The following is a 26,763-nucleotide window of genomic DNA, read 5'->3' as shown; positions in this document are numbered from 1 at the left end:
AACAACATCAGGATTAGGGGGAGTATTACCAGTTAAGAGTTCGTCTTTTTCCGAAGAAATCTCAAGGATCAAAAGAGGTCGAAAGAAAATGCCTATAGAACAAGAAGGGGGCGGAAACATAGGAAATACCAGGATGGGAACTCGCAGTCAGAACAGAAACAGAAATTAGAGCAAGAAGGGGAATTGGTGGGGAAAGCAAGATTAGAGGAATTAGAAATAATCAATCTATCTGATAGAGAGTTGAATGTGCATGAACTCTCGGTTTTGAAAAAAGGATTATCTTTTTGTCCAAATAATGAATGTAATTATACGGACTTAGAGATTGATTTGTTCAAATTCTCCAGAAAATTAAAATTGAAAAGCTTTTTTTCTATGGTAGAAAAACCTTTAAATGTGCCTCCTGTTATTAAAGGTTCGGATATGACAATTGCAGAATTGCATAATGTGCATTTTTTAATGTCATTAACAGAAGGAGAGAGATTTGAAATGGATGATATTACAGCAATGTTGGATGTACCTACGGACTATAGTTGTACTAGTGGTTTAAGTGTTAAATCTAAATTCATACCACAAGGGGCTCAATTTACAGCAATTGATATTTTTGTGAAAAAGACCTTAGAGGAATTCCACAGAATGGAAGACATAGGCATTCAAGGGAGATGGATGAAGGATAACATCACGAGGGAGAAGAGAACAGCATTGGAGGGTTTGAAGAAAGACAATAGGAAAATCATTTGAGAAGCGGACAAAGGAGGGAATATTGCCATAATGAAGAAATCAGATTATGTTCAGGAAATATACAAACAGTTAAATGACCCTAATTTTTATGTGAGGATAAGAGGGAATCCAATGGGGCAAGTAATCAGGTTAATCTCAGGACGATTATTTGCTTGGAAGGAGGAAGGTTTAATTGATGACGCTGAATATAAATATCTGAACGTTTCTAATCCCAACTTCCCTTTTATTTATACTCTGCCTAAAATTCATAAATCAAAAACAGATCCACCGGGGAGACCCATAGTGTCTAGCATTGGAAGTGTGACGGAACATTTGTCTGAATTTGTAGACTGTTTCTTAAAACCTTTGGTGGTAAATTTACCATCATATATCAGGGATACGATGGATGTCTTAAACAAATTACAGGATTTTAAGTGGGAAGAAGGAATGACACTGGTGACTTTAGATGTAAATGGGCTTTATACTTGCATTGAAAATGATAAAGGTGAACAAGCTTTAAATCATTTTTTGAGTAGCCGTAGTGCAAGCCTACATGCACATTCGGAGATGTTGGTTCAAATGAGTACTTTGATTTTGAGGAATCATTTTTTTCTGTTTGAGGACCAATGGTTCCGACAAATTAAAGGTACAGCGATGGGCTCCAGGTTTGCTCCTTCTTATGCCAACCTTTTAATGGGGTTTTTTGAGAAGGAGCATGCCTGGGGCAAAGGGGCAGCTAGATGGACGGATAGCATTTTATTTTGGGTCCGATTCATAGATGACATTTTAATGATATGGAAGAGAAGTACGGTTGAACTGTGTGAATATTTTGATTTTTTAAATCAGAATGAATTTAATGTAAAGTTCACAATGAATTACAGCTCAAAGAGGTTAGCATTTCTGGATGTGGAACTTTTTGCGGAAAATGATCAGATCAAGAGTAAATTATATAGAAAAACAACGGCTACCAACTCCATTTTGTTTGCAGACAGCTTTCATCCGAAATCAGTGATTAAAGGGATCCCTTATGGGGAGATGACTAGACTAAGACGTAATTGTAGCACTGAACAGGATTTTATGAAAGAATTGGATGGTCTGCAAAGCAGATTATCGAACAGAGGCTACAAAATGACCGATTTGTTAGAGGCTAAGAAAAGAGTGATAGGGGTACAGAGGAAGACTACACTTGTTCAAAAGAAGAGAAGCCAATCTAAGGAAAGAGTAGCATTTGTGACCACGCATTGTATTGAGAAAATTGGACAAAGCTCTAAAGAAAAACTGGGGCTTATTGACAGGTGTACCAGGATTAGTAAATTCAATAGGTGATAAACCAGGAGTAATTTACAGGAAATGTTCAACTATAAAAAATTTGATCACGCGGAACTATGTACCATCAGACGTAACGGAGGGGCTGAATTGGTTACCGAAGCAACCAAGAGGCTTTTATGTGTGTGGAACTTGTAATATGTGTGAATTGGGGATTAACAAAATCAAAGAATTCATGTATAACACGAAAAAACGATGTTATTAGAGAATTCATCAACTGTAACAGTACAGGAGTAATATATGTAATTATATGTTCTTGTAAGAAGATCTATATTGGCAGTACGAAAAGAACTTTGAAACTTAGATTGCAGGAACATAGGCGTGCAATCCTGAATCGTGATACTAGATCACCCCTGCACCTGCACATCAAAGAATGCCACAATTCCCAACAGGGTTTTAGATTTCATAGTATACAGAGGATTTTGCCCAGCAACAGAGGTGGGGACTGGGAATTGCGAATTAGGCAGGAAGAAGCTAGATGGATCAGTAAATGCAGAGCAGTGACAATGGGCTTAAACAGCGACACTGAACTCCATTACTTCTTGGTTTGAGAATTTGAATGGTATTATGCTTTTTCCAGGACGCAGGGCAAAGGGTTTAAACATTTCAGTGATTGATGATGATTGAGAAGTGAGGTTTGAGGTCAAACCGAGATAATCTGACCTGTACTCTGTGCTTCAATTTGGACATTGATCCTGAAGATGAAGCAGGGGTTGACAATATAGGATGGAACAGTATGGACATGTGATAGGAATTCCTTGAATAGTTAATTAGGGTGAATATCTTGTTGAATAATTTGATGAGCAGACTGTTAGGAATATATTGGATATGGCGTTCTGAAGGGGACATTGAGGATATATTATGGGTTCCTTTTAGTTTGCTAATGATTTGTATATATATAGATCTATATATTTAAAAAAATAATTAAAAAAATAATAATTCTATATTGCCACCGTTGCGTAGGACGTAAATTTCAGAGATGGAGGGTGAGACAGCAGACTAGTTAGAAGCTGAGGGTTAATATAATTGGATGGACTGGTGGAAATGTCAAAATATTTTGATAGAGGACGACGAGTGGAATAATGAACTTAAGATGATTGGAACGGATGAATGAGGTATGATAATGATTTTTATAGGAACATTGGAGTAATATTGGTTTACTTGAATGTGTACGCGGTGATTGGTAATAATCGATAAAAGTGACAAAGGCACAAAGCGGATTGGAGAATAGCATGGATGTGAATAGCGGACATGAGAGGAAAGGAACTGATATAACAGGTGAAATCACTGATGGAACAGGATCATAGCGGAAGAGCAGAACTATTGCTCACCGGTAATAATGCGGACCAGAGAGGGAACCTGGTAGTGGGAGTAACATCGGTGCATGTGAATGGGTGCACTGTGATTGGTAAGAGCGAGGAAAGGTATAAAGCGGATTGGAGGATAGTATGGATGTGAAGAGCAGGCCCGCAATTTATTGGTAATGAAGCCCATGCATGTGGTGGAATAGCGGACCTGAGAGGAAAGGAACTGATAGAATAGGTAACATCACCTATAATACAGGAATTCAGCTGAAGAACAGGACTGCCGCTCACCGGTAATTATATGGATTAGAGAGGGAACCGGGCATTTGACTCACGGTGCAGTAATGGAGCGCAGTGATTGGTTGCCCTGCCGGTCATGACTAGAAGAGCGGGGGTGGGGGGTGGTACTGTGAAACAGAACGCGGCTTGAATTGGCGCGCTGTGATTGGCCATTGTGAATATAAGAACAAAGCGGATTGGATGATAGCATTGATGCGAAGAGCAGGGCTGCTACTTATCGGTAATGAAGCCTACGTATTAGGGGGAATAGCGGACCTGGAATGAAAGGAATTCATAAAATAATTGAGATCACGAACGTAGCAGGAAATTTGGTTTGCAAATGGCTGGGCCAGGAGTAGCGCGATTGGATTGGGAGCTACTAATAGAGGATGAATGTGGAGTGGATGGGAGTGGCAATGCGGAAGAGCAGGATTGCTGCTCACAGGTTAATGAGGTTGACGTACTGGGTGCAATAGCGGACCAGAGAGGGAACTGGGGAATTAATTAACGGTTTAGAAAAAGTGCACAGTGATTGGCTGCCCTGTCCTTTATAACTAGAAGAGCGGGGTGGGTGAATATGAGAAGCGAGAGTTGCGGACAGACCGCGGTGAGAGACGTTTTCGGGCAGTGAAGCCGCTTGAACATTCACAGGTACTTGGTCAGAGAGTTTGGAAAGAAGGCTTTTTGAATAAAGAGGGGATTGATTTGATTGGTTTAGAATGTGTTTTCTCCTTTGTCGTTTATGCAGAAATAAGTTTCTTTAGTCGAACTGTACAGCCTGCATATGAAATAATGCACCCTGGATGTGCTCACCAATATTATTGAAAAAAGGTGAGAAGAGTCTGAGTTATGTTTTGGCTGGGGGCTTTGAATAATAGTCATGGGTAGAATATGGCTGTAGGATTTTAGTATGGAAGGCCATGAGGAGGCTGACATCCGAGAGAATTAAGATTATTCAATTAAAGTTGTTTTCGTAATTTATTGGAGTTTATAGGAAAAAAATGGTTATGTTTTTGATTTGTTTGTGGGATCTAGGAATAGAGTCAAAGGGGAGAGCAGCCACATGTAATAGTACACAAAATAGGCCTTGGGAGAGTTCAGAAGAGGTGGGCGTGACAAAAGATGGAGGGGAATATAAGGTATCAGACTATGGAAATTTTCTATGATAACATACTGAGGAAAGGGGCAATAAAATCCCTTGTATTGAATGGAATAGGGGATGTGCAATTTAAAGAATGAAATGAATATAAATAATTTGGATTATTTAAATCTTGCACTATGTCATGCCAAAGGTTGAGACTATGTTTTGTTAAAAATAAGGATGATCTGTTTAAACATCCTGATGAATCATGGAGCTTGTTAAATAGGTAGGAAATGATTTATAAGGATATAAGGGTGCAAACATGTATACAGGAGGGATGTGATTATGATTGAATGTGCTTGTTTATTTCACAGCCCTGATGATGTCCCAGGAGGGGACAAAACGCGTCGGCTGTTGAGAGTATTTGAAATAAGGAATGGAATGATTATCCTTGATAATACGATTGGATCAGAAATGGATGGAATAAACGACTGATGGATCACAAGGATGGAATAAACGATTGATGGATCAAAAGGAAATATCTGTGGATTATAAATAGACATTGATATGGAACAAGGATAAAGGACTAATTGAGGCATAAAATTAAGAGGACATTGGCATGGAATCAATTTGATATTCTTCATGTTGGAAAGAATATGAGAACTGAGAATAAATGATGTTGATTGGTTAAATTAAAGATATTTGTTTGGAAATATTGTGTTTAATTTGAGTGCTCCTTGCAAGTGTGAATTTATCTTAATTTGGAAATGGTTAAACGATGGCCATTTTAAAGTGAGCATCAACAGTTTAAACAATAGTGAGAGAATACAAATGACATAGTTACTTCCTGTGCGCACAAGTGTGGGACCCTCATTGTTGTGGCATTTGTTTTGACCAATAATAAAGTGTGCACAGCACATGGGAAAGACCACTTGTGTTTAAACGGATCCTCTGGATAGCAGATTCTGGAACTGATCCTGGGTAGTCTGCAAGGGGCTCTGAATCATGTGACTGGCAACGACCATAACTCAGTTTCAGATTTCTGGACCTATGTCAAATGGGCTAAATGATGCAAGAGTCCCAGACGGTGTTACTTGTGCTACCATAACACTCTGGCTCTTGCATTCCACTTTTAAACACACACTCTTTCCTACGTCAATTTGTCTTCCCCTTATACACAACATACATAAGCACTAACAGATGACGGTCGTGAACTGGAAATGCAAACACACTGTTCAATACCAAAGGGGTTTCATTTGTAAACACCATGCTAGTAAATGATAAAAACGACTTGCATAATTCCAGTTCTGAAAAACTATGCAGTTCTGAAAAACTACCCCCTTTAAAAATAAATTTAAAAAAGCGACTCCTTATGAGTTAAAACAAATATCTCCCAAAACTTCTAATGAAAGAACCTTCCACCAATCACCCTTCAAACACACGCCTTGAAACTGCAGCTAAGTACAAACCATAGCAAAGAAGATAAAAGCTCTGTTGTGCATTTAAGTCTTTAAAATAATTCCAATGCGTTTATACGTAGCAAGCCAAGATTGGTTATTATTTTAAATACATAGCTTTTTAAAACCAAGGATTGCCCGATATTACCATTTCTACAGCAGCGCTAGTAGCGAGGAAGAAAGAACTGGCAGCTTACTTGCAAAAAGCTTGACGTCTGGGGGTTCCACTTTTCTTCAGGCCTTCCATGCCACGTGTTTAGTATGCTTAAGCAAACCTGATAGAAAGCAATTCCACAGTGAGTAGAACAAACCAAGCCATGCAATAAATACATTATTTGGTGTACAAAAGAGAGAGGCGGGGAGCGGGCATGACAACCAGAAAATTATATTTAACGGTAAAGTCAACAATTTTATCATATGGCATTGAGACCTAAAAATCGGCAACTCATAAAACCTCGCACAAAAAAAGCAGATTCCACCTTCATTTATCGTAATTTTGTACAGTAATATGGTGTTACCATATCCCAGGTTTTAGAGAAGGGCTAAACCACAAAAAAGGGCAACCTCTTTCCCCTATACCGATGCGACAATGTCCCACAAGCCTTTAAAAAATTGTCAGACAAGCCTTCAATAAGGCCTGGAATACTGCGGTTTCTCTTTAGCGTAAGGGGATCCGAAATTCGCATTCCAAAAAGTAAATTAGAATATACAAAATAGCTCAGTGGCGAACCATTTAGCAGATATGTACACTTTACTTATCACACTCCCGCAGCCCTCTGCCAGAATGCTTGAAAAAGAATGCGTTTTAAAAAAAAATAATCTTTTTATCAAACATTCATCAACATCAGAGATACAGTACAGAGGAATCAAGTACAGTACATTCAGTGGAAAAAGCATTTAACACCTTTTTATTTTTCCTTTTTTTTTGTGCCAGAGCGTCATAGGCATAGACTATGGGGTGGAGGGATCTTCTGTGTCCATGCTAAGCAGGGGGTTGCAAATATGGCCTCGAAAGGAGTTCCAGGGAACAAGAATGCGTTTTAACCTAAGGAGTTCTTAAGTGGGTATTGCTGGTAACACTTGCGAAATGTTTCTCGAATCTAAACATAAGCAAGAATGCCTGGGAAAAAAGCGCTGACACGCTCTTCGCAATCAGGTTTGCCAATGCCACCTGTTCAACGAGTTCCTGTGTATGTCTGGAAGAGAACAATTGGGTTTGAATATAGCACTTTGTTAATAAGGGCACCTTTTTACCCCCTCTTCATTAAGGACTGGAAAGGACAAACACAAAAAGCATGGATTCAAAATTCTCAAAAAAACATAATGAGGATAACGAATCACTTTGTGTATCCCACTCTTGAAGAATGGGAAGCCATCATGAAACCAGTCAGGACAAAGCCTGTCCACGGTTTTTAAGTATTAGGTACACACATTTTATGAAAATAGCCGTGCAAATGTCAAATGCAAATACATGTAGGAATAAGCCAAAACTGTCCCTCACACTTCAGTGGGGAATCTCGGAACACTGATAAGACAGCAATGCACGAAGAAATGCACATTCTTCGTCATTAGGATACAACCACACATTTAGAAATAGCTGCATTCTCAATGTCATGTGAATCTTCAGAAAAGCATTGGCAAGGTGACTGCTAAGGGTTCCAAACACATCCTTATAACAATAAAGACGCTCCCTTGAAAGTTTTAATGTTACCCATCAAACACGAGTTAAAAAGAAAACGCTACTGACCAAAGCTTTACTGGCCAATTTACCATGAAACTTCCCTGAGACCTTACGTGCAAGTTAATAAGGTCTCAGGTAAAACGGCATCGACATTGCAGAGATGTAAACTAGTGCTGAGCCAGAAATCTTATGTTCAAACCTATCAACAGAGATCGAACATTTTCCCTCTATAAATGCCCCACACAACAGAAGGTGCTATAGTTTGGGAGGCTTTAAGGCCATACCTCCTCCCCCAGGATGGGCTAGGTCCATGAAGAGGAATCTTCAGAGGCCTGCCGCCTTTGGGATGCTGTCCCTGCCTTTTGCTGCCCCCAGCAACGGTATACCACCGGTAATTCTCCCGCCCTTGTGGGCGGGACAATTGGCGGAAAACCAAGCTAGGAGGAGGTGTCCCCCCCCCTTCACCAACCACACCCCTCAGGTGGGGGAGGCGAAGAGAAGCACTCCTCTCAATCCTTCGATCATGAAGATGAGGGGACCCAACCAATGAGGAAGAGGCTCATGCCCCCTCCCGCTGGAGGGTGACATAATAGGGGGTGTACCCAGCCCAAGGAAGGGACCAGTTGGTCCCAACCTGCACACCACCCCCTTTAACGCCCCTAATCTAGCATTTAGGGGCCACCCTGAACCTTGCCTGGACAGATTTGAGGAAGAAAGAAGGAGGACCAAAGAGCCGTACTGACCCAGGAAGAAGACGACACTTACTGCTTTGGCCCCAGCCCCACCAGCCTGTCCGGTCTCTGACCGGCCTACAGCGAAGAACCCGGTGTGTCCAGCATCCAGCAACCAGCAACCCCCAGAGCGAGGAGGTCTTCCCAGAAATCCTGACCTGGGATCTGGTGATCCCCGACCTCCCTCAAGCCTCAAGACAACGCCTGCAGCCTCAACCTGAAGGGTCTCAGCCTCTACTGATAATATCCTTGCTGCTGTAGTCTTGCTAGACATAGGGAATGCATTTTACCGTGTCAGCTGGGATTTTCTGTTTAAAATTCTGGAGAAATGTAATTTCCCGTCAGAGCTCACAAGGTCTGTAGCGAGACTGTATGAAAATACTTCGGCTCAAGTTACAATAAAAGTGTGGGGAACAGTGGGGCATATGTTTGAACAAACCGTTTTGCGAGTCCTTAATAGCGATTTTTAGCGAATCGCTATTAAGGACTCGTAAAACGCAATGCATGTAGGAATGTCAATAATAATGCTATTCCTTAATTGCAATTTGCGATACACAATTAAGGAATACCTTCCCATTCATTCCTATGGGCCTAGAGGCCCATAGGAATGAATGGTAAGACATTCGCAATTTGCGAGTACACATTAGGTACTCACAAATTGCGAATGCAATTTCAAGGGTGTCAAAAGGACACCCTGTTGCACCCCTGAAATAAGTATGTGTGCACATGTGGCACACATAAATGCCCCAAGGGTATGTATGTGCGCCACATGTAACTTTGAAAAATGGAAAAAAGTGCATTCTTCAAAGAAATCACAAATTACCACCGACTTGATGTTGGTAATTTGCGATTTCTTTAGGCACAATCGCACAACTTGGGTGCTCCTGCATTGCATTTAAGGAATTGCAATTTGGGATTCCTTAAATGCATTTGCAAAATAGGGAATCACAAATTTTGTGATTCCCTATTTTGCGAGGGCCTTTTGGGATGATACATCCCAAAAGGCTTTTTCCCGTTCGCAAAAAGGCCCAATATATTCGGTTGCATAAAGGTATCTGCCCCCTTTTATTTGGCGCTGCAAAAATAAAATTATATGCAGATGATGTTGCCCTGTATCTATCCCCTGATAGGGAGAACATTGAGACAGCTCTGCAAGTGATTCGGAGATATACGAGTTTGGGGGTTATACAATTAATGAATTCGAGAGAGAATCACTTTTGTTCAACACCATAACTGATGTGTTACCCCTGATATTAGGCTTATTTATAATTCACATCCCAAAAGATATTTAGGGAGATTTTATCCTGCTTCAGTTTTAGACAGCTATCACTTAAATGTTATCCTCTTACTATCAAAAATCTATTCTCTTAATACATCTCCCAGAGCCAGCCTAAAAATACTTCAATTGCTCAAGACTGAGGGAGACTTGTCACTCCCATGTCTTAGGACTTATTATTTAGCTTCCATCGCTGTGCAGATGCACTGTTTTTCCATGCACGGGTCTCAATTTGATAATTTTTAAATTTTATATATGCTCAGTCACTACAGTATAGCCAGTTTGATGAGAGCCATCACTGAACCAAAAATACAGAAGAAAGTGAGGTATAAGAACTTGCAGAACATAAGTGCTGAGAAGCAACAATTCTTCCGTATATTTAAACTACCAGCAATTCATGCCGAAACTTCTCTGGAATGCTACTCCCATCTTTCCCCCTGCCTTTCAAGGGCTGCCATCAAAAAGTGTTAAAAGAGTCACAATTTTACATTAGGAGACTTCATACGCAAGAATAGAGGAGTCTGTGGCAGAGATTTGATCTCGTAATACCTCATATGATGCATCTCTTCATTTTTCTTACATTCATATGGTCTCTGTCCCTCATCGTCTCTCCCTATATGAAGTTTATTGTATAGTCCGGTTGGTTAGGCATCTCTACAGAGCAAACACAAGGAGATGATGCACCTTTCATCAGCCAGGCTAGCTTGAATCCAGTGGCAAAACTGTTCCCATGAGGCACAGGGTCAAGACTGATTTGCATATAGCTGGGTCTGTACTGAGGTGGCAAAGTGAGCTAAAGAATGATGATGATTCAACCCAGATCTGTGACTGGGGGTGAGTGTCTGAAAAGTTTCAGCGCTCCGTCCATCATCTCCTTGTGTTTTCTTTGTTTGCCCTAAGTTGGCAGGGTATTCCCAGACGTGGGTCCCATGCTCACTTTGCCACTGGATTCAAGCTAGCCTGGCTGATGAAGGGTGTTACCCAGAAACCGGTCCAAGAATGCTTGTTTCCGGTCCAGGGAAGACCTGGCTTGGCAGTTCGGGCTGGACTGTTCCCATGAGGCACAGGGTCAAGACTGATTTGCATTTAGCTGGGTCTGAACTGAGGTGGCGAAGTGACCTAAAGAATGATGATGGATTCAACCCAGATCGTTGTTTGAAAAGTTTCAGCGCTCCGTCCATCATCTCCTTGTGTTTGCTTAGGAATCTCTACAGGCCTGAAAAAGTGAATGATTCTCTGAGTTACTAGTATAAAGAACTCCAGAAGGATAATTCTTCAGTTACCGTTAATATTCGGGCATAATGGAGGGAATACACAGAGACAGAGATTGACAGAGACCCTTGGTCTAAGAATCTGAATATGGAGGGGCAAACTTTCATAGAATTATGTTTGTAATGCCCGGATGCTTTATTAGAACCCAAGAGGCTTTTTAAAAAAAAGTTATTTATTTTTAAAATTTTGTATCCTCATATCACCAGAAAAAGCATCTGCAATACTGTAAGAAGCCGCCCACTAAACTGTGCACCCTGCGGCCACTGCATTCGCTTCGGTCTGCAAACCTTAGCAGACCAACACCAAAGGTCTAAGGAAGGCTGAAATGGCCGAAAGGTAGCCTTTTAGAGTGCCCAGAGCAGAGCCCTGCTGGGCCAAGAAAGGAGAACAAGAGAACCTCAGAAAGAGGGGCGGAAAGGGGATCCACATTCTTTGCTGTGCACCATGCCACAAATTTGTTCTATCTGCAGGCGTATACCATCTTAGTGGAGGGACGCCTGGCTGCCAAGATAACATCGCAGACTTCGGGAGGCAGGTCAAACGACGTCAACTGCCGCCACTCAATCTCCATGCAAGGAGGTGGAGGCTGGACAGGTTCGGGTGGAGGACCATCCCCTGCTGCTGCGACAGAAGATCCTCCTGAAGAGGCATTCAGATTGGATGATCGATGGCCATGTTGAACAGCTCGGGATACCAGACTCTTCGTGCCCAATCCGGAGCCACAAGAATGACTTGGGCCCGGTCGCGCTTGATCTTCAGCACTCTGGGCTTAAGTGGTATAGGCGTTAAGGTGTACAGAAGACTGCAACTCCACTTGCGACAAAAAGCGTCGCCTAGCAAGTGCCGCCTTAGAAATTCCAACGCACAGAACTGCTGACATTGCGCGTTCTCTTCGGTGGCGAATAGATCTAACCAAGGCTCTCCCCACTGCTGAAAGAGACCTTGCACCACCTCAGAGTGAAGATGCCTTTCGTGATCCATCATGCACCTGCGGCTGAGTTCATCCGCCCTGGCGTTCAGGGAACCTGGGAGGTGTTGAACCACCAGGGAGATGCCCTAATGTTCCAGCCATGTCCAGAGGTGGAGAGCCTCCTGACATTGGGTCCATGACCCCACTCCACCTTGTTTGTTGCAATACCAGATGGCGGTGGTGTTGTCCGTGAACACCTGCACCACTCTTCCCCGGACAGAGGAAAGGAATGCCTGGAGTGCAAGACGAATTGCCCGAAGCTCCAGAAAGTTGATGTGGAGCCCGGACTCCGCCGGAGACCAGAGGCCTTTGATCTCCGCCTTCCCAATGTGCCCACCCCACCCCAGAAGTGATGCATCTGTCACCACTGTGAACTCTGGTTGGGGAAGGGAGAGGGATCTGCCGTTGACCCAATCCTGGTTCGTTAGTCACCACTGCAATTGGTGTGCAGTGCCCTCCGAGATCTGGACGCAATCGTACAGATTCCCCTGATGCCATGCCCACTGGAACTTAGAGTCCCACTGCAGAGCCCGCATATGCCACCTGGCATGATCCACCAGCAGGATGCAGGAGGCCATGAGGCCCAGTAGCCTCAGGGTCATTCTGACCGGAACCCGGGATAGAGGCTGAAAGATTGGAATCATAGCCCGAATATCCCAGACGCGCTGCTTGGGGTGATAGGCCCGAAACTGCGCTGTGTCCAGAACCGCCGGATAAAAAGGAGCTTTTGAGAGGGAAATCAGGTGCGACTTCAGCACGTTGATAGTGAACCCCAGCGTATGTAGGAGGTCCTTACAAGGGAGGCACTGTTCCGTGGGGGAAGTGGTCAAAAAACGACCAATATCTACCCATTAATTAAAGGGAAGAAGAGTGAGGTCTAGGAGTAGGTACTAGGGATGGGGGGGAGACACAAGTTGTCTCTTGTTGCTCTTACACACCCCGAAGGATGTAATGCTTCATCATCGGGCGTCTGCTCCTCGTCGGGCCGGCGGTGCAATGCCCTACGGGTCCCCCGAAGGGTCTCTTTTGCGGAGATCTTTTAGAGAACTACCGATGGGTGCATGCGGGTATGTGGAGGGGAAGTACCAAGGTAGGCAGTGAGGGTAGTGTGTGCAAAGTGAGTAAAAATACCTAAGGGTTACCAAAAACTGAGAGGTGATTTAATAATGAGGTACCCTTGGTACAGTAAAAAACCTGTAGGTTAATAGTTACCTGTCGTGACGTTATGTGTCTGAGGTAGCTTACCTTATTAAATCACCTCTCAGTTTTTGCTAACCCTTAGGTATTTTTACTCACTTTGCACACACTACCCTCACTGCCTACCTTGGTACTTCCCCTCCACATACCCGCATGCACCCATCGGCAGTTCTCTAAAAGATCTCCGCAAAAGAGACCCTTCAGGGGACCCGTAGGGCATTGCACCGCCGGCCCGTCGAGGAGCAGACGCCCGATGATGAAGCATGACATCCTTCGGGGTGTGTGAGGGCAACAAGAGACAACTTGTGTCTCCCCCCATCCCTAGTACCTACTCCTAGACCTCACTCTTCTTCCCTTTAATTAATGGGTAGATATTGGTCGTTTTTTGACCACTTCCCCCACGGAACAGTGCCTCCCTTGTAAGTACCTCAGATTTTTCGGAGCATAGGCACTGGACCTTAATTAGCTCCTGGTCCCCCTCTCTCCTATTTTGACATAGTATGTAGGAGGTCCGCCATAGTCTGGTGGTGGGAGAAGACAGGCAGGGGTGAACTCGCCTTCAACAGCCTGTCGTCGAGTTAGGGAAGACTGTTACCCCTGTTCTCTGCAGATGAGCTGCAACCACCACCATCACTATGGTTAACACCTGAGGGGAGCTGGCAAGGCCAAGGGGGAGAACAGTGAATTGAAAATGTCAGTGGCCTACCATAAACCACAGATAGCGCCAGTAGGCAGGGCAGATGAGAATGTGGAAATAGGCGCCCTGCAAGTCCAAACCTTCCATCCAATCTCCTGGGTCCGGGACAGACCAGACCTGAGCTAGTGTGAGCGTCTGGATTTTCTCCTTTTTAAGGAAGAGGTTGAGGGCGCGAAGATCTAGGATAGGAAAAGGCCTTTGTTCTTTTTGGGACCAGAAAGAGACTGGAATAGCAACCGCAGCCTACTTTTGGTACTGGAACCTTCTCTATGGCTCCCTTGGCCAAGAGAACTATGACTTCCTCGCAGAGCAAGGACAAATGATCGTCCATCAGCCGATCGTGATATGGTGACATGGAGGGAGGTGTCATTTCGAAGGGGAGGGAGTGCCCCTTAGGACAATCTGCAAGACTCACCTGTTCGATGTTATGGACTGCCAGTGGGGCAGGCGATAGCGAAACCTGCTGCCAACTGGATTTCCATGATCGCAAAGCGGCAGATAAGGAGGGCTTGGAGGCTGAGGCTACCAGGGGAGGGTAGGGGTGGACAGACCAGATCGCTGGCTACCTGGCACACGAGGTCGCTGGGTTCTGTGCTACTGTCCACGCACACTCTGGAGAGCATGCTGGGCTTGTGGGAGGAAATTGGCACAATTGAAAGCCCCTTCCTTAGCCACAAGAAGGGTGAAAGGGAGATTGGGGGGGGGGGAGAGGGGGTGGTATGGGGCTGCAGAGAGGCCCTAGGACTTGGCCGTAGCCCGCGAGTCCTTAAAGCACTCTAGCGCCAAATTGGCCCAGTCTTTGAAGAGATGGGAGCAATCGAAGGGAAGCTTGGACCTTCCCCGAGAAGCCAGGTTTCTTCAACCAGGGGTGGAACCTCACGGCCACCGTCAAAGAACAAGCGCTCTGCCTAGTGAGTCAGTGGTGTCCTAGCCACAGCAAATTGTGAATTTTCCTGATTCTCTCCCATCGGCAACAGAGGATGGCCCGTGCCACTTACGGGACCTTTGGAAGCATTTGCACAACCGTGTCCCACAGAGTGTGGGAGTAGCAGACCGCAATGCTAGGCAGGCAGAAGAAAGATGTTTATCCCAAAGAGTCCAGCCTTTTGGATTCCCTGTCCAGGGGAGCGGTAGGGAACGCGCCCTGGGAAGTTGAGGCTTGGACCACCAAGCTCTCTAGGGTAGGGTGAGGAAGTTTGGGTCCCCTGGTTCGGGCGATGATGGCGGGCGATCGTCCTATACACAGGAGTCCCTGTGTTGGGTTTGGACCAGGTCCCCAACAGGACGTCAGTGAGTGCATCATTGAAGAGGAGTAGGGGTTCAGATGAGGATACTCCTGCTTGCAGCACCTCTGTCAAGATGTTGGTCTTAACTGCCACCGAGGGCAAATGAAGGTCAAGGACCTCATCTGCCAATCTGCACCATCATTACATAGGAACCTCTCTCCTCCGTAGCCAAGGTAGGGGGGAGAAAGCATTTCAGGATCTGGAGTTTTATCCAGTCCACAACAATCCATATTAGGGTTCTTTTCGTATGGCTGGTATTCTCCAGGGTCCCACCACCCCTCCCATTCCTCCTCAAGGCCTAACCCAAACAAATAGGTCTCAGGCTCCAATCTAGGAAGTGCTGTTCCTGCCGGAGTCGGATGCAGCATCAGGCAACACATCTTTGTGTTGGAGTTCAGGATGTGGAATGTGCTGCCGGTGGGCACCGGCATCAGGACTGGTGTAGGGGAAGGTGGAGATGGCGCACTGAAACCTGGGCTGGAGCAGCTGGTACGGAACCAGACGGGGCCTTCCTCTGCCCCCGCAGGACCCAAAGTCGCACCAAAGGGGTTGGGCCACCCAAATAGGAGGCACATGCCTCAAAAAAAAGTTGGGGGGGGTCGCTCCTGCTGCGGAAAAGTCAGGGAGGCATGGAGTCGGCCTAAGCACAGACTCCACTGTGGAGCCAGGCCTTCAATGCCAAGATGCTCTTGTGTCTCGTCAGCCAACGGACGTGGAGTATTCAAAGACCTCTTTGACTTCTTACTCTTCTTCTTGTGCCTCTTACCTGAATGTCCTGAGGACTTAGAGTGGCACAAAGAGAACTTCAGGCTCTGCAAATGCTTCTGGGACTTTGCACGTGACTCGGACCTCTTTTTCCGCGCAGTCGCATGCCGGGCTGCCATGAGCTTCAGGGATCGCGCTCTCAAAGCCTTTGGATTTATGATGCGGCAATCAGAACACGACTTTGAGACGTGATCGCGCCCCAAACACCACAGTCAGACAAGGTGGCGGTCAGTCATGGACATCGGCCGGTGACAGGTACTGCAGGGCTTAAATCCTGTCTTCCTAGATGCCATTGCTAACACACCAGGAGAAAAATACCTCAAAAGAAGTTGACAAAATATTTTTAAAAATCCAGTCAAACAGTGACTGAGGGGTAGCTTTTCTCTGGTTCAGGGCTGGCTGGTGTGGAAAGGACGTCCTCACGCCTAGGGGGTGCCTATATAGGTATCACAGACGTCACTTCCAGAGCAGAGGATGCACATGGAGCCAATTGACGCCACCTACTGCTGCCCAGGGATACTGCTCACAAAAAATCTTCCGGATCCAGTCTGGAACATTCAAATGTAAGGAATCTAGTAGGAATGGCAGGGCGTAGCCCATTTGAACTATCTGCAGGACCCCCCTTGTCGGATGTAACTGCTTGACACTCATGGAGAAAATGAGTGATCCTACTTCGCATGTGGTGGTTGTCTGTGGCTGAGGGTCAAATAAAGTGGCTTGGAGGCTTCTGCCAGAGGGGCTGAAGACGGACGGAAGTTTGTTGCCCCTACTGGCCTGCGTGTTGCCTGCTAGAACCCCTTCCTCAACCCTAAAAGACTGGTGTACCTGTTGCTGAGGTCGTGGGCCTTGACAATTACTGAAGGTGAAGCCCCTAGCAATACTGGGAAAGAGGCAAAATTGTTGTGGATAATGCAGATGTGGAAAGGCCGAGGGAATGCACAGTTGCTCTGCTTTCCCTAAAGCACTCAAGGGCGGAGTTGTTGTTCTTGCCAAAGAGGTGAGGTCCGTCAAAAGGAATATCCATGGCACCTGAAAGTCAGTGGCTCTCCTCAACATTTGGTGTCGAAACACTACACTGGTGCCAGCCGCTATGCCTAAGCAGGCTATTATGTCTAATCGTACGAAGATGACATACTTGGTGACATGCTGGCCATCCTGGATAGTCTGTGCAAAACTGGGTCTGAATTTCTGTGGGCCTGCTGGTAAAATTTCAGCAACTGAGTCCCATAATGCTGGGGAGTATCAAACCAGCAAGCAGCTGGTAAAAACTGACCTGATTGTGAGGCTACCAGAGGAAAACATCTTCTTCCCAAATGTCTCCATTCTTTTCAATGAAGTAATTAGGGTTAATTCTGCTGGTGAATGCCTGTACCATCAGGCTCTCCGGATTAGAACCCTGTGTGGCTATGTGCCACTTGTCTGTTCACTGAGCAAGGTTTGGACCATGTGCCCATGGATTGTCAGTTAGGGCCTTGTTAAAGGTAGCAGATTTTCTGATGAGGAGTGTCCCGGTTGCAAAACCTCTGTGGGGACATTAGTCTTTATTTCGACTTAAGCCAGTTGAAAATCTAGGACTCTGGCTTCCCTTCAAATAATCACAGCAAAAGAAGCTGACCGTTATGAGGAAAGACCAGCGGGTGCAAGGGGATTAACCCTAGCATGGAGAAGTAGCCAGCACACTGGCCACTTTTGACTCCGTATAAAAATGTCAATGTCATGTTGTGGGGAGAATTCAAGACATTAATTACAGATACAGTTATATTGCACTTGCCCAACAACACTAGTATGCGTTCTCTGAACTCTATAGATTTATGTAATAGAACATTTACGAATTCTCAACATATAATTTATCATGTTCTAAGCAATTATATATTGTACTTTTCATACACAGCTTCCATATTTAATACATATATATATAATCGTAAAACAAAGACAAAACACACTGGAGACGTTTCCAACCCCGATGACATCCTTAAATTTAGTCATCTTTTCCACAGTGACTTACAAGGCTTTCTTTTGATTTTGACATTAATTCTCACAGTTAGCACTACTATATTGGAGTGCTTATATTGATAAACAATAGGTTATTAGCATGCATATTCCTTGTAGTATTAATGATAATTTTATACGTTTTATGGTTCCAACAGGAAATTATTTCAAACACGGTAATTCTAGAGTTTAATCTAAACATGGTACAATAAAAGTCTGCGGTATTTTCACCTACTTATTATGAAGGTAGGTGTCATGCCATCATTATTAATCTTCTTATACTGTCTAGCTATTAACACACATTTACATTGGTACACATGTTTTTTAATCTATGTAGAGAAATACAACAATTTGTCTTCTAATAAATAGATCCCTACTCACCTTGCAATTACTGTTCAAGGGTCCTCCTTTTGTGGGGACACTTGTAAGACACACTTTATTGTCTGACCAATTGTACAATAAATAGATCTTTTCACAAACTTACTTTATCCTTAGGGATTTCACTTTTCTTATTTCAAGTCCTTCTATTCTCCTGAGGAGTTCATATACCGAATCATTTTGAATTGCATATCCCAATTTTTCAAATACACATGTAACTCAGTCAGTCAAACAAGCTCTATTCGACAATTTGTCATAAAAGCGAAATACAGAACATATTGCTGGAAGGATATTTCGATATCAGTAAACAGAATAATTAAGCATGATTGAAAGACTACCTTAAATTACAAATTTATCTTCATGACATTGTCTTAAAAACCATAAAACAATGATAAAATAGCATTAATAGCTTACATAAAGGACAACCATTAAAAAACATGCACCTTTAGAAACATATGTAACTATATGCACACACCAACTTAACATTTCTTACCTCACAAAATGCCATCAAACCTGAGGTGTAAGAACTTGAAATAGGAGCCCCAGTCTTTCTGAACCCATGAGACCGGCGGCACTCCAGAGGGGTTCGACCACCCAGAATTCAGGCTCATGGCCTCATAAAACTCACAATTGGGGGGGGGGGGGGGGGGGGGGGGGGGGAAAGAGAATCGGGGAGGTCGCTCCCGCACCAGGCAACCCAGTGAAGCCCGGAGTGGACCTAGTGTCAGATGCCAGATCCACAAGAAGAACCTGGGAGCGAAGCACTGGATTTTCAGCATAGTTCTCTCGAAGAACACTTCAACATCTTCTTATGGGACTTCAGTGAATAAGTCCAGAATCGCTCATCCGGATCAACAAAGGATGGAGATGCCACTTCTGATAAGACAGATGGAGCCTGCTCAGTTTGTCCACTCTAACGTTCAGAGACCCTGCTAGATGGTTGGTGACCAAGAAGATGTTCTGCTCTTCCAGCCACGTCTAAAGACACAGAGCCTCCAGGAACATGGCCCGTGGCATCACTCCGCCCTGTTTATTGCAGTACTACATGACGGTAGTGTTGTCTGCAAGATTTGCATTAGTTTTCCTTTGACAGATGGGAGGAAGGCCTTAATGGGAATATAGACCGCACAAAGCTCCAGAAGACTTATATTGAGTTGGCTCCACATCAGAGACCAGAGGCCTTTGATCGCTTCCTCCCCAAGGTGATGCCCCCCCCCAACACGGCAGAAATGTGTGTGTCACAACTGTGAACTCAGTGTTGGTAGGTGGTGCTGTGCAGAGCTGCATTATGCTATTTCGCACCAAAAATGACGTGGGTAGCCTGTATAGGCTCCACTCCCATGGACTGACGTCAGTTTCTTTCTAGGCTGTCCACAGCCGTAGACACGGAGCCCAGCAGAAAATTTCACTTTGGGCAGTGTGCATATTCATACACTTGGGATCTTATTAATGGATAGAATCCAATGTACAATAGGGGGGAGGATGGGACGGATGGGGAGGAATCTGCAGTTAGATAGAGTCTCTACCAGAAAGTGTGTTGGGGAATGTAAGCAACGTGTTCTTCTGATAGAGACTTCTAGCCGCAGATTCCTTACCTTTTGCATAGATACTAATGTAGTACGTATTTGGAGAGAGGTCTGTGAATGGACTCAAACCAAAACGTCCTATAGGATCAATCTGGCAAAACTGCCCTTATCGGTGGACCTGGCTGTCCAGGCATTAGTGTTTCATGAATGTATGGAGGGACACACATGTAGCACACCGGGAGCTATCCAGGATGGGAACTCTACATGCTGACAAAGTAGTTGCAGCTTTGCCCCTGGTAGAATGTGCTTGCAGTACTTTTGGAGCTGCGTTTTGGCCAATGCAGGCCACAATGCAGAGGGAGATGGTGCTTTTCCGCATGCCCTTGTCTTTTGTTGCTCCGGCGAACCCCATACAGTGCTGATAGTCAACTAGGTGTTCCCTGGTATGATCGATGTAAAAGCTCAATGCCTTTTTTGGGTCCAAGCAATGGAACTTCTCCTTAGAGGGATGAGGTGGAGCAGAGAAGGTGATATTTTGACCAACATGGAACGGCATGACAACTTTTGGCAGGAGGGATGCTTGCATCTGAAGAACCAATGTATCTGGGAAGAACATGGTATACAGGGGGTTGACACAGAGAGCTTGAAGGTAACTCACTCGCTACAGTGAATTTATGGTGATGAGGATCACGGTCTTAAATATGAAAAGCCGCAAAGGACACCTGTGTAGCGGCTCAAATGGAGTGCACATCAAAAATGTGAGGACACGACTAAAGAAGCATCACAATAGGTGATTTACATAATGAGGGCTGCTCCGCTAACTGTAAAAAAGGCGAAAGAGCTGAAAGGTACCCTTTAACTATACCCAGAGCAAAGCCCTGCTGAGTGAGGGACAAACCAAACAACAAAACATCAGACAACATTGTCAGGAGGGGGTGAATCTGGCATGTGCCGTACCAAGCCACAAAGTTGTCCCAACAACAGATGTATACAGTCTTTGTCGAGGGACAACTGGCTGCCAAGATGACATCACCCACCTCTGGAGGAAGGCTGACGGTGGTCAGCTGTCACTGCTCAATCTCAAAGTCAGAAGGGGAGATTGAGAAGGCTTGGGTGCAAAACCATGCACAATTACTGTGACAGCAGATCCTCCCTGAGGAGCGGCCTGATCAAAGAACAGATGGTAATACCCAGGTGTTCCGTGTACCAAGCCCGTCGTGCACAATCCTGTGTCACTAAGATGACTTGGGCTAGGTTGGCCCTGATCTTCTTCAGAACTTGGGGCAGAAGAGGAATTGGTGGGAAGACATACAGGAGTACCACTCTACACAGACACATCTCCTAGCGAAAGACATCTGGGAGACTCAAATGCGCAGAACTGCTGAGATTGCCCATTCTCTACGATGGCAAATAGTTCAAGCCAAGGTTCACCCTGTTCACAGAAGATACCTTGTGCCACCTCTGGGTGTAACTGGCACTCGTGATTTGCCAGACATAGATGAATGAGTTGGTCCGCCCTGGCATTCAAAGGTCCTGACAGGTGGTTCACCATCAGGAGAAGTCCTTGATGGTCCAGCCATTTCCAGAAGCGAAGCACCTCCTGGCACAGGGTCTATGACCCCACAATGCCCTGTGTGTTGCAATACCACATGGCGCAGTGTTGTCTGTGAGCACCAACCCCAGTCTCCCTTTAAAGGACGGAAGGAAGGGTTCAACGGAGAGCGGATGACCCTTCGCTCCAGAAGGCTGATATGGAGCTGGGACTCAACATGAGATCAGAGGCCTCTGACTTCAACCCAGAAAGGACGCATCTCCCACCACTGCCAGTTCTGGGTGAGGTAGAGAGGGTTCTGCTGCTGACGCAATCACGGTCCACAACCACCACTGCAGATCTTAAGCAGTCTCCTCTGAAATCTGTACATGGTTAAACCCCTTGATGTTGGTTCCACTGAGACTTCAGATCCCACTGCAGCGCCCGCATATGCCACCAAGCGTGCTTGACAGGCAGGATGCAGGAGGCATCAGTATCAGCAGCCTCAGAGTCAACCGCACTAAAATCCAGGACAGAGGCTGAAAGATCAGGATCATAGCCTGAATGTCCTGGACACTCCTTTGAGGAGGGATGACACAAAGCCAAACTGTGTCCAGAATGGCTTCGAAGAAGGGGCACATCCGGGAAAGAGCCAGGTGTGACTTTGGCATGTTGATAGCGAATCCCAAAGATAACAGGAGGTTTAACATAGCCTGGAGATCGCTGGTGAATGCCTGTGGCTTACCAGTATTCAAAAGCCAGTCATCAAGATAGGGGAGGACTAGGACCCCCAGCCTCTTAAGATGTGCAACTGCTATCGCCATCACTTTTATGAACACCCATGGGGCATTTGCGAGACAAAAGGAGAAGCACAGCGAACTGAAAATGCTCCTGTCCGACCACAACCCAGCGGTAGTGCCAAGGACCCTGCAGGACATGGGCATTCTGCAGATCCAACGGCACCATCCAGTATCAAGGACTGAGGGCACACAAGACCTAAGCCAGAGTAAGCGTCTTGAATTATTCCTGCCAGTGGAAAGCATTGAGAAGCTGCAGGTCTAAAATAGGATGAAGTCCTTCGTACTTCTTTGGCACCAGAAAGTAGTGGGAATAACAACCATGGCCTACTTCTGGTGCAGTTACCCTCTCGATAGCCCCTTTAGCCAAACTGGCTTGCATACCCTGCTGTAAGAGACAGACGGTCTTCCGTCAGTCATTCTGGGGACGTGGATGTGTGGCAGGAAGGTTATGAAGGGCAAATCATTTCCCTTTTGTTCAATTTTCAGGACATACCTGTCCAAAGTTATGGCTTGCCAACCCGGTGAGAACAGTTAGATCCTGCCTCCAACCAGGTGATTGTGCTTTATCAAGGGCGCGGTAGAGAGTTTGGCAGGTGCGGCTGCTGGGGTACGGTAGATGGACTGGCAGCTGTCCCTGGCCGCAGGTTCAGTGCTTGCAACAGCCTTGGCCAAAAAACTGCTGGACACCTTGCTGAGGTTGTAATCGCTGTTGATAAATGGCATCTCTGTCAAAACCACAAAGTGAACAGTAATACGGATGCGGCTAAGTGGGAAGGCAGAGAATCTCAGGAAGCGTGCGGTTGCCCTACTCTTTGAAGATCTCTAGAACGGTTTTGCCTTGTTCCCCAAAAGACCAGTTCCATCAAGGGGCATGTCCATAAGGGATGACTGAACATCACCGGAAAAGCCTGTCAACCACACCCAGGCATGGTGACAGATGGTGACACTAGTGTCAATTCCTCACTCAATGGAATCTGTGGTGTCCAGTCCACAATGAATCATAAATCAGGCAAAGTCATGGTCATCCTGAATAGCCTGGGTGAGGGTTGGAGGAAAAGTCTCCCTTTATACCTGGGAAAATCGGACTACCTGAATCCCAGATGGATTGGGAGTATTGGCCCAGCAGGCAGCTGGCATTAACAGATCGAAGGGGCAAACTTGGAGAGGAAAATATTCTCTACCCAAAGGTCTCAATTCTCTTGGACTCATTATCGGGGAAGTACTGGGAAAAATGTTGGGGGTTGTCCAACTAGTGGAAGCTTGCACCACTAAACGTTCGGGAGATGGGTGCTGAGACAGAAAAACGGAGTCACGTGGGCATGGCCCCTCGCAATTTGGCAATTTACTGGGTGGGAAAAACAAGGTTTTGCCTAGGCCCTAGAAAGGATGTCGGACAATGCCTCATTGAAATGAAGCAGTGGTTCAGTATTGCTCTGCCTTGGCTGCAGACCTTCCAACAGAACAGCAGATTTGAATTCCTTAGTTTGGAGATATAGTCCGGATATTCGGCCACTCTCCGCATGACTAAAGGAAGCACTTTCCTCGGTGGTAGGGCCCGGAGGTTAGGACGCAGTTAGGAGAAGTAACAATGCCACTGGCATCCAGGAGTTCATCATACCAGTTCTTGTCATGGAAGGGTTGGCAAAATTCATCAGCAGCACAATCATTATCCAAATCGGTTCTGAACAGGGAATGCAGCATGTGGGTCCTGCCTTGTGGAGGAGGGGGGGAGGGGGGGGGGGGGCAAAGCAGTTCCAAGGCAGGAGGTTGTGGTTCATTAGAAACTGAGCACTGCCTTGGTCAAGGCAGTATTGTAGCTGACTCTGAATCTGAGAAAACAATGGGTGCACCTCTTCTGGAGTCAGCATTGGCGTTGATGTTCTGGAAACGGGTACGGGTCATTTAGCAGGAGGCAGAGTTGGTATGGGTGCTGAGGAATGCATGATGACAGGTTCTGAGGGTCCCATTGGCATGAAGGGGACGGACCCCCCCCCCCAGCAGAATCCCAGATGGATAACCTTGGGCTTCCATGGGACTGCAGCCATGCCAGAGGGAGTCAAAAATTATCTTAAGAGATAGGAGCATGGCCTCGCAGATCTCTTTGATCTGCCTCAGTGTTGCAGGCGGTCACGGAAAACCATAGTTTGGAGTCTGGAGAAGCAAGTTGTGGGATCCAACGTCGACCGACCTTGGGAAATGATGCCTTGCGCCTTCTCGGGAGAATGAGAGTGGGGGAACACGGATGAGTAACGCTAACAATTCGCTTGTTTTTTTCCCTTGACTTACCCAAAGATTTGGAATGCAACAACCAGCAGCCTCGGGACAGAGATGACCCCTGAACTTGGACCAGTTAAGACGCCAAGTCTTAAGATGCTAGGCAACAGTTTCACCTCGCATTCCGATATGGCTTTTGGATTAATCGAGGTGTAGCCACTGCAGGTCTTACCAATGTGACTTGAACCCAGGCACCACAGGCAAACTTGATGAGGCTCTATCACAGACATTTGTTTGCAACTGTCCTTACAGGGTTTGAATCCTGTTGTCTTGGGACGTGAAATTTCCCTTGCACACTGGACAATTTGAAATAAGGATGTCTCAAGTCTCAAAGAGATAAGAGGTAGCTCCAGACCAATGTCTGGTCATGTGGAAAGAAAGGAACTGACATGAGCACACGGGAGTGGCGTCTATATAGGTTCCTCAGGTCATTTCCGGAGTGGAGCCAACGTGGAGCTTCACGAAGCCACCTACCTGTGTAGAAAGGTACTGCTGAAAAAGTACATGGATCCAGTGTGATGTCTGGGGTATATTCAAAACGTGAGGAATCTACTGTTAGAAGTCTCTATCAGCTCATTCTTTTACCAAAAGCATCACTCCTTTTTGATTCCCTAGAGGAGTTGTTGGGAATAAAGTATGATTGATCTTACTAATTGAGGCCTGTACACAGAGGCTCCTGTGTAGGGTACTTAGTTAGAAAGTCCGGATCTCTGAGCACAGGCCTATGTCACCTAGCAATATGTGGGATGAAAGGACCAAGTCTTTGCCCCAGATTTTAAAGGTGATCAACGCTGCGTCTTGTTTGGCAACGTACAGCTTTGCTCTTCCTCATAACCTTTGGGGGCATCAGTAAGCATTGGCACAGGATTTTGAATAATTCTTGGAACCTATGCATCAAAAGCAGTCATTGAGTGGATCTGGGATCGACATCTGCTTCCTCAAGAAGACAGCATGGTTTGAAGACTGCAGTCTTTGGCAAGGACAGTTTCCTTAGGACACCATTGTATCAGAGGAAGAAAGAGGAATTCGGTGAACATTGACTAGCAAGTTACTTACCTTTGGTAATGCATTGTCTGGTAGAGACAGGATCTAGATGCTGATTACTTACTTTAGAATCTTCCCCAGGTGTGAGACTGGATCTGGAAACTTTTTCCCCAAAGCACATTCCTGCGCCGGCAGATGGCATCGCACAACTCTGCACAGACGTTGTCCACCGGATGCGACATGGAAGGAGTCCATATAATTCCCTTGCCAACACGATGACGTCAGTTTCTTCCGTGACCATTTTCCGCACTCGAAACGCGGAGCCATCTACAGAAGCTGTGAATTGAACAGTGTGCCAAAAACAAACAAAAGACACCAAAGTGTCAAATAACTATTAAAGTTATAACCATAATTCAGTATATGAATATTCTAAAAACAACCTCAAGACGAAAGAGAACGATATATGCAATAAATACTGGGTTATTCCTCACCTCTTTTTTTTTTGTAAATACCCAAAAAACTGAGACCCAAAAGGATAGGATGGTGGTTGAGGGATCGTTAAGGAATCTGCGGCTAGATCCTGTCTGTACCAGATAACGCGTTACCAAAGGTAAGTAACTTGCTCATCTGATAAGAGACATCTAGACCCAGATTCCTTACTTTAGAATCAAATGACAAAGCCATAAAACTCCGGGGGAGGGTCTGCAAACAATAAACATGGAAAGTCTCTAACTAAGAGCAACCTGGCCCAAAATAAGAGTGAGAGAGTGGACCGGAAATGTACAATAATGCAGGTGTACAGATACGCACCCGACCCTATAGAGTACCCTAGAAGGGGTCATAGGTAAATAGAGTTGCAAGACTCTTAAACCATGGGAATAACATACCCATGTCAGAAAGACAAGACTGTTTTAAGATCTCTTCACAATAAGTGTGGAAAGAACCACAGTAACAAATATAAGGCAAAAAACACATGGGGAAGATATCACCCATGTCAATAAGACTTTGTCTTCAACTACAAAGGTTATATATTCAAATCCGAACAGCATGTTCTAACCTATTAACCCAGAACAGCCAACCGTGTCGCTGAATCACACCTATAAACCAACAATGGCCCAGACAGCTCTGTTAAAAGCATAGAGAAAATCCATCATCTAGGAAGAAAACAAATGTTCATATAAAAGATTTTGGTTAAGTTTTCCAGATCTATGCTTGCGCCTGAAGAAGATTCAAAAGAAAGGA

At 45.3% G+C, this 26,763-nt stretch overlaps 1 protein-coding gene across 1 annotated transcript in view; it reads right to left on the bottom strand.

The window, feature by feature from the left end:
- The window catches only part of BIRC6 (baculoviral IAP repeat containing 6), a 1,973,616-nt gene that overhangs the window by 65,339 nt on the left and 1,881,514 nt on the right, over positions 1 to 26,763 (bottom strand). Inside the window, exon 71 of the mRNA XM_085609819.1 lies at positions 6,362 to 6,439. Within this exon, the coding sequence (XP_085465945.1) occupies positions 6,362 to 6,439 (78 nt within the window). The remainder of the gene's footprint in view (positions 1 to 6,361; positions 6,440 to 26,763) is intronic.

This window comes from Triturus cristatus, chromosome 6 (assembly GCF_964204655.1).
Source record: "Triturus cristatus chromosome 6, aTriCri1.1, whole genome shotgun sequence".
Taxonomy (NCBI): domain Eukaryota; kingdom Metazoa; phylum Chordata; class Amphibia; order Caudata; family Salamandridae; genus Triturus; species Triturus cristatus.
The sequence above is the reverse complement of the archived record's forward strand: the minus strand, read 5'-3'. Positions and strand labels throughout refer to the sequence as shown.